Below are 8,993 nucleotides of genomic sequence, written 5' to 3' on the forward strand. Positions count from 1 at the left end.
GCAGCGGTGCATTTGGAACAAGGCCTACCGTATTTTTCGCCCTATAGGACACACTTTTCCCCCTCCAAAAATGAAGGGGAAATGTGTGTGCGTCCTATGGGGCGAATGCAGGCAAATGCACCAACCCCTCTCACTCTCCAGGCTTCAGGCAGCTCTCCGCGAGCCTTGGGAGCCCGCGGGAGTTCTCGCTGGGCTCCCACGGCTTGCGGAGAGCTGCCTGCATCCCGAAGCCTGGGTGCGCTGAGCAGTTGTGCCTGGGCTTCGGGTAGCTCTGCGCAAGCCACGGGAGCCCTCCCATGGCTTGCGCAGAGCTGCCTCTATCCCGAAGCCTGGGCGCGCTGAGCAGTCGTGCCCCGGGCTTTGGGTAGCTCTCCACAAGCCGTGGGAGGGCTCCCACGGCTTGCAGAGAGCAGCCTGTTCTGGAGGCTGGGGAAGCTCGGGCTTCCCCCGCCCCAGCTCCGCGCCTGGGGGGGAAATAAATTTTTTTTCTTTATTTCCCCCCCAAAAAACTAGGTGCGCCCTATGGGCCGGTGCGCCCTGTGGGGCGAAAAATACGGTAACTCTGCAAAAGGCCCCCAAAATAAAGTGAAGAGAAGCACACTACCATCTAAAGCATGGGTTGGCAAACTAAGGTCCGCAGGCCAGATCAGGCCCTATTGCCTTCAAAATCCAGCCCGCGGACGGTCTGGGAATCGCCGTGTGGATCGCCAGTGTGCATGTTCTTTCCCTCTCTCTCCCTCTCACACGGCGCGGGCGCTGCCTCCCTCCCTCCCCCTGGCTTCTCCCTGCCCTGCCTAGAGGAGGAAGGGGGCTGGGCTTTGTTGGTGCCAGCAGCACTCAAGTGGCCGCCATTTTAAGCAGCCCCTCTCCAGAGCCCTTTCGCGCGCCACTCATCCCTCGTTCATTTCCCCCCCAAAATATAGTCCAGCCCCCACAAGGTCTGAGGGACAATATAATAATAATAATAATAATAATAATAATAATAATAATAATAATAATAATAATATAATAATAATAATAATAATAATAATAATAATAATAATAATAATAATTTATTTGTACCCCACCCATCTGGCTGGGTTTTCCCAGCCACTCTGGGCAGCTTCCACAAAGACGAAAAATACACTAAGATATCACACATTAAAAACTTCCCTGAACAGGTCTGCCTTAAGATGTCTTCTGAATGTCAGGTAGTTGTTTATCTCTTTGACATCTGATGGGAGGGCGTTCCACAGGGCGGGCGCCACTACCAAGAAGGCCCGCTGCCTGGTTCCCTGTAGCTTTGCTTCTCGCAATGAGGGAACCGCCAGAAGGCCCTGGCGCTGGACCTCAGCGTCTGGGCAGAACGATGGGGGTGGAGAAGCTCCTTCAGGTATACTGGACCGACAATGAACCGGCTCCCTGCTGGAAAAGTTTGAGGACCCCTGATCTAAAGAGCGCACACACACACACACACACACACACACACACACACACATCCATATGACCGTTAAGCCCAGAATCTAAGATTACTGCACCACAGCTGCCAGGAAAGAAAAGTGAACTCCTTATCCATGATTTCTCCTGATCAGAGCTGGCAAAGGGGAGTATGTGGAAGGAGACTGTTCTGTGAGATATGCAGGACTTGGGACATCTAGGGCTTTTAAAATATAATAATCTACCCATTGTGTGTAGGGATTGCAAATCAGATTGTATTTGTCACTTTGGTTACAGTGGCAATGAGTTTTCAATATATTATTTCCCCAACCACTTCCAAAGTGTGTCTCCATGCTTTTGTGCTATAATTGCTGCACAATATCTCTCTCCTAAATTTAACATTTTGAAAATGTCAAAATTCAGGGCGCAATCGGAGAATGCTGCCTAATTCCCAAAGCTTTATGCGAGTTGCATAGCTGTGGCTGACGGATACAGAATCAATAAAATATGTGAAAGAAAGGTTAACTACGTTTTTAAAAAATGATATACCAAATTCAGTTTTATAGGGGTACTTTAAAAGCAGAATATGATTATGGACTTAAAACTAAATTTCAAGTTGACAGGAGTCCCCTGCACAGAAAATTAGGTGAATCTTTGTCTGCCATGGAGATAAATGTTAGGCAAAGTGTCACCCACGTAATTTCTGTGAATCAAAGGAGTGGAGGTGGTGACCTTGAATTCACTGTTTTGCATCCTGTGTTTCTAAATCCAACAACATACACAACAGAATATTACAAAACAGAAAATTAAAATAATAATTAGGGTGGTGGGTTGTTGGTTTTTTTTTTTTTTTTTTTTTTTTGCAGATTTTAGACATTAAACATTCCCTTGAGAATTTTTTATTCTGTTTAATGCATGCTAGCAGCAATAACCCCTTCTATAGAGTTAGAAAATAGATAATTGCACCTATTAGACTGGAACGGCTTAAGAGTAGATGCTTAACAATAAAATCCTATGTTAATTCAGAACTAAGGTATAGATGAATCAATTTCAATTTCTGTTTATCATTTTCCCAGTCTTAAAAAATCAGTCCAACCCATTTCTGTTTCAGTTAGAGATTTTATATATATATAAAAGCTTCCCTCAAAAATTGTCGGAACTTTTGCGTGTATTTCTCCTAACAGACACATTTTTTGCAAGTTATTTTGTCTAATGTAATGCTAAATTAGGAAAAATTGCTTGCAATTTTTAAAATATATGGATTTGATGCATACTTGCCCCCTAATATACACATATTTTTAGTTGGAGAACAACATCGCAAAATGTTCAAATTTGGTAGCTCTGCTTCTGTTTGCATAGTTTCTGGACCTGTGAATTAGTGATATTTGCATTAAAATGCAGAGTGAACCAAATTTTCATCCCTGAGTCCCTCAGAGTTCAGTGGACTTGTTCTGTTAGAAATGTGTTAACTGCAGTGGTAAATTACTAACAGTTTTAGAATTCTGAAATGAATGTCCTTCTCTGCCTTGGGCCCATAATGGGAGAAGCAAAGAATTTCTGTTGTGGCAGAAAACTACATGGTACAATATAACTTGATTTCTTCCTATTTCCACAACACCTGCATTGGAAAACAACAACTTGAATTTGTAAAATGTCAAATGGTCTCATGGCAACAGCATTAATAAAAAACCCAAGACAATCCCTTTGTCACCTTTGCCAACCCCTGCCCCCTTATCATGGCAAAATCTAATATTTGCTGGTATCACCAAACCGGCAGAGGGGCCCACTGCCCTGACACTTCCACTATTTTCACTTTCTCCAGCTGTTTTTGGACTACAACTCCCATCATCCCTAGCTAGCAAGACCAGTGGTCAGGGATGATGGGAATTGTAGTCCAAAAACAGCTGGAGACCCAAGTTTGGGAAACACTGATCTAAAATGTGTGAGAATTTGCATATCCCAGTTAAAGGGCCCAACAAGAGCGCATTACTTGAATTCCTGAAAATCTTGGGACCAGCATTGTGAGTTGGGAAGCAGTGAATAATGAAAATGGCGGTTAGGTGAAGCCCTCGTTGGTGACCCAATGTAAAAAATAGGCCCCCTTTGTACAGGCTGGGTGAGTACCCCCACTCCTATTTATCACAAAGGCATTTCAGAGCATTGCCAGACATTCAAAATGACTTTGGGAGTTCTGTTTCTGTACTGCAAAGCTGAATTGTACATGGATTAGAATGTACATTCAGCTTAAGAATGGCTCCGCTGGCTTTCCGTTACATATTAATGACATTTTCGCAGGCACCCAACTTACACAAGAGTATTCTCTGTGTCAGTGTCTGCAGATCTGCACTATAACAAGTTGTGGTCTTATGCTTAAGAAGACCAAAGCCAACAGTCTTGTCCTTCCCATCTCTCCTTCGCATCCCAAACATATGAAACAGTGGGACCTAGACTTCTGTGTTCAGCAAGCAGAGAGAGAAAGAACACCATAAACAGGCATCTCTCCAAATCAGTACAGCCTCGGGTGCAAAACGCTGAATAAAAATAAGGGGGAGGTGGAAGCATAAAGAAAGAGGAAATTTTTGATAAACTGTTTGTACATGTTTCATCTGTTGCGTAATGATGCTTACTGCCAGGTTGGGCGCTGTTGCAGGACAGCGACAACGTCTCCCCTACATCCAGCAATCATGCTGGAGGTGAGGGGTTTTCCTGGGCTTGGGTCAACCCTTTTCAGCTTCACCCAGGCTGGGAAAGTGGAGAGCAGTGAAACTACAATAACAGGACCAATTCTATCCTGTCAAATCCCTTCTTGCCCCTAACTTTTGCTGGAAACTCCTTCCCTTCTCATGAGGTTACAGCTAGAGGAATGATGCTGGGGAAATGGATCGCAGCTTGCCTGCCTAGTTGGCCAATGGAAGGCAAGCTGTGACACTGTCCTCACCCCTTCAATTAAAGAAGGTAGATTTCCATGGGTTGTTGAGTAATTTTTTTCTGTAAAAGGGGCGGTAGACCAAATAAGTTTGGGAACGTCCGCTCCGGATACTTCAATCATGTACCAATGAATGTGAGGGAACACATCTGGCTCTTTTAACCTTGCTGAGGAATCACCGCCATTACTTCAATCTTGCATTCCTTTACTGCTCCGCATTGCCACTAAAATTACCCCCCTTTGCTTCTTGTGTTTCAGGTCGGGAGGGGCTTAGCCCCAGCTCATAACCCTGATCTTTGTGCTGCTGCTCTGGGTCTGTATACTCACCATAGGGTGGGGAGGCAGGTAAAAACGCCCTCCTTTCCTCTTCCTGGTCAGCAGATAACCAACATCCCAAGCCACCAAGTCTTCCATTGCCTCCTGGACGGACATGGGCAGGAGAAGCGCCCTCCTTTGGAGGGGCAACGTACACTGCACTGCCTCGCACTGTGGGAGCAGCTCCCCACGGATGACCCTTGCCGAGGGCACCATGTCACGACTTCTCGCGACCTTTCCTGGGGAAAAGGGCCAGAAAAGGGATGCTACTTCACAGGTCTACAAGTGTGCCTCACTTTGCTAATCCCACCAAGGAATGTACCATGTTGGATCCACCAAAAAGCCACGCAACACAGGGGCACAGCAATGCTCCTCTCCTCAGCTAGTTCTGTGCCTGGAAGACGCACTGCTCCCTTTCCCGTGGAGTGGAAATCGAGCATTTGGGGTGTGTGAGGACAGTTGGGGTGTGTTTTCTTCCACACGTTTTCACATGTATGAATGCCACGGTAGTCCTGATATTCTCTGCCCCCCCTTTTTTTTTGTTCCGGGAGAGGTGCTTCCCACAGCAACACAAAACTACTCCTGGGTGGACTAGGAGGCTAGATCCCTTTTTGATCTTTTTATTGTCCACAAGCTCACCACCAGAGGTGCCAGGTTGTCCCCAAGATGGCAGAGTGGGGGCGTCGCCCGCATGTGATGTTGGAGAGAAATCAGCCTCTACTTTTAATACTGTTCCACTCAGCAGAAGGAGCAGGTGGGGTTCCAAAACTCAACAGGGCTGGCTCACCACATTGCCATAAAAAGGGGACCGCCCATTCAGTTCGGAGCCTAAATTTACCTAATGGCAACACTGCAGAAAGTGGACCTCAGCTAGCAGACAGTTGGGAAATAGTGGGCTAAAGCAGGGTGGGGAAACTGTGGGGCCTTCAGATGGTGTTGGACTACAGTTCATAATCATTGGCCATGCTCGCTGGCACCCATGGGAGCTGCAGTCCAGCAATAGCTGAGGGGGCACAGGGTCCCCAACCCTAGTAGAAAGGAAATTACTGCAGCTGTAGAGTGTTCACACTCAAATGCCTCTCTCTTTATAAACAGGGAATGATATGCCAAACCCTCCCAGTCGAAAATTACAGCCCTATTAAGAAGAGAATAGTAACTCCTTGAGGCTAATAATCCTCTACAGTTCTCTGCAAAGATCCCTCCCTCCAACAGCAGGCAGAAAAGGCTGCTAATACCTGCAGTGGGTTCAGAATAAGGCCTGGTCTTCCCTGAGATGGTGTCTGGGTTGTACCATGGCAGGTGGGCTCTTGCGTGAGGACGGGCTGCTCCCCCACAGTTTTAAATATCTTCCAACAATACTTCCCTGATCTGATTTGGGGATCCATGAAAAAAAAAAACCTGTGGGAACTCCAAATGTGGATCTCTCAACATTTCATCTAATTTGGCCAGTCTTGGGCAGGAACTATTTGACCTCCTAGCCATATGCAAGACCACCCTCATGCTGGTGTCTCTCAGTAGGGCCTTTTCAGATTTCAGTAGGGGTGAGGAAGAGGTAGGGGTGAGGAAGAGAATAAGAGGGATGAGATTCAGCAGGATCCAGATCCCGACTCTTGAATGCTTTCAATGCTACATTGCTAAAACCAACAAGCGTCTGTGTAAGAGTAAATACGGGGAAGCCCAACTGGGCCTTCTACCAAATGGGACACCTCTCCTCCTGGCTTGTACAACGGTTGACCCAGTCAGCCATTTTCCTCATCCGAAGAAGCAGGATTTCTGAATGGTACTATAAGGGAACTGAATAGTCAGCTGTCTTTGGAGCTGGGGGCTTGGGTGTGGCTATATGGAGCCAATATTCTTGCGGAACAAAGGCCCCCTGTGCCATCTTGCTGCCTGGAAGCTTACAATGGCAAGGCGTTCCTGTCAGACATAATTGATGCACTCCACGCTTACCCCTGTCTCCTTGTACTCCTTCCTTATCCTCCTTCCTTTCCTATTTGAGCACCACAGCTTTATGAAATAGGAATGCCAGGCAATGAAACAATAACAGGACCAATTCTATCCTGTCAAATCCCTTCTTGCCCCTAACCTTTGTTGGAAACTCCTTCCTTTCTCACTTGTGAGGTTACAGCTAGAGGAATGATACTGGGATTTGTAGCTTCCTTTGTCCCCACTGAGAGGACTGACTGTTGGCACACTAAAATCCAAAAACAGGTAAGGTGTTCTTCTTACGGGACCAAAGGTGGTCGATCTTAGGAGCAGGCAAGTTTGCGGGTCACAAAGAATGTTTTGACAGACTGTGTGATTTTGGGGACCTGAGCATTGTTTGGGCATCTCTATCTGTTCTGTTATGAAATGATCTGGGCTCAGGGTTTGAGGGTTGCGCTATTGGTGGGTGAGTGGCTGTGTGTGTTTGTGTGTGTGTGTGTGTGTGTGAGAGAGAGAGAGAGAGAGAGATTATGAATGTGTGCTTCAATATGAGTGAGTGAGTGAGTGTCTGCAAGCTGTAGCATTTGGTGCAATGGGCAACTTGAACCCTCTTTTAACCTTCGCACAGTAGCAAGGATCAAGGCTCCTAAAACTTCAAAGACAGCGCAGTGAGGAAGACGAGGAGCAAAGGTGGCATCGCAAACGAAGAGCACAACCATGGAGGGAGCTCGCTCTGTGCTGCGCTCACCTTGGACCCCTGCCATCTCCCAGCACACTCTCCGGCTCGTGGGCACCTCGGACTGTGATTTCCTTTGCACATGAGTTGTGTGTATATGTATATATATCTATGATCTGCTCTGCCTCCCTCAGGGTGAGCAGCCTTGTCTGTATATCGTGATGTGCCCAAAGATTAACTAAAATGCCTCTTCGGGGCATTCATGTAGATACACATTACACGTTCACTGCACACGCTGAATGTTGAAGGCTGGGCAAGTGGGTTGGCTTCCAAACCCATCGATGGGATAATTCTGGGACTTCCGCTCAGGCAGATGCTAACAGCTGGATGCAAGGCCTTCTCCTTTTGTGTACCCCGCTACGCTGCGCACATACCTGCCAATGTTTGCTAAGTTTGAAAGAGTGCAATCTACTCTTGCTCCTGACCTTTAGAAAATCTGGCCAATAATAAAAGCAGGGCCAATATTTTAAGATTTGAATTCCTGCAGAATTCTGTTAATCCTAATGTATACTACGAGGAAAAACACTAAAATGCATCCAACTGCCATATCTTAAGACTGAAAAGTAAAGTCTTTCTTTTTGTTCAACTCTTAGTGTCTCTTTGACTTGCGCCGGATATGCTGTGAAGTTTAACTTGTTTGTCTAAAGTTCACTTGCGGTGGGAGCGTCATGGGTTTGAACTAGTTATGAGAGTTCTGTTTAAGGTAAAGGTAAAGGGACCCCTGACCATTAGGTCCAGTCGTGGCCGACTCTGGGGTTGCAGCGCTCATCTCGCTTTATTGGCTGAGGGAGCCGGCATACAGCTTCCGGGTCATGTGGCCAGCATGACTAAACTACTCCTGGCGAACCAGAGCAGCGCATGGAAACGCCGTTTACCTTTCCGCCGGAGCAGTACTTATTTTTCTACTTGCACTTTATGCTTTCAAACTGCTATGTTGGCAGGAGCAGGGACCAAGCAACGGGAGCTCACCCTGTCACGGGGATTCGAACTGCTGACTTTCTGATCAGCAAGTCCTAGGCTCTGTGGTTTAACCCACAGTGCCACCTGTTTAGCTTAGCCTAATTGGCTTGTCCAAGAGAAGAGCTCTTTTCAAAGAGCATTGATCCAGGAACTCTGGTCCTGCAAATTGTACTGTGTTTGTCTCAACTTGCAATGGGATATATTAGCTAATTGAACACCCTTATTAATTGTGTAGGTTATCTCTGGCTATCTCCAGGTAAGTGTGCATAGGGCTGGCCCCTGCCCCTTCCAGTAGTTAATTTCTAACGCAGGAGTTGCTGGGGCTCAATCTGGACATCACATCTTTTGACTGAGTACTTTTTCTGTTTAATTCACAAATGTGGGAAGGGTGATTAAAGCTACAGAGCACTGCTCTGTGACTGGTCTTCTTAAATGGCATCTCATGAGTTAGAGCTGAGCCCTGGAATTTATAAACAAAAACCAGGTTCTGGGGTCAGTGTAAACCTTGCACTCTGCTTCTGCTCAGAGATTATCTTCTTAATTTGCCCCACTTATCCCAGAGATGGACACTGGCACTAAAAGCAAGAGCCGCTGCAGAGCCCAAGCTCTCAGTTCCAAAACTGTTATTCCAGTTCATTGATCTGTGGCTGGATTTGCCAGCTACACTAAGGGGACTTTTCCTCGAATTATTTTGCCCTCTAGCCCAGGCTTCCT

The 8,993-nt window shown here is 46.5% G+C and overlaps 1 protein-coding gene across 3 annotated transcripts in view; it reads left to right on the forward strand.

Annotated features, from left to right (window-relative positions):
• Window positions 1–7,905, forward strand: part of ADAM11 (ADAM metallopeptidase domain 11) — a gene marked incomplete at its 3' end in the record, with an annotated part of 76,280 nt that extends 68,375 nt beyond the window's left edge. Inside the window, exons 27-28 of one of the 3 annotated variants that reach the window (XR_014150689.1) lie at window positions 4,601–5,121; window positions 7,215–7,905. Coding sequence is in view for 2 of the 3 variants with exons in the window: in XM_081837790.1 (XP_081693916.1) it covers window positions 7,212–7,233 (22 nt within the window). Of the gene's footprint in view, window positions 1–4,600; window positions 5,122–7,211 lie in introns of all 3 variants that reach the window. The other 2 variants (XM_081837790.1, XM_081837791.1) reach the window with 2 other exon arrangements.
• Window positions 7,906–8,993: the final 1,088 nt, after the last annotated feature.

Source organism: Podarcis erhardii (genome assembly GCF_964252035.2).
Source record: "Podarcis erhardii genome assembly, chromosome: 13".
Classification (NCBI taxonomy): domain Eukaryota; kingdom Metazoa; phylum Chordata; class Lepidosauria; order Squamata; family Lacertidae; genus Podarcis; species Podarcis erhardii.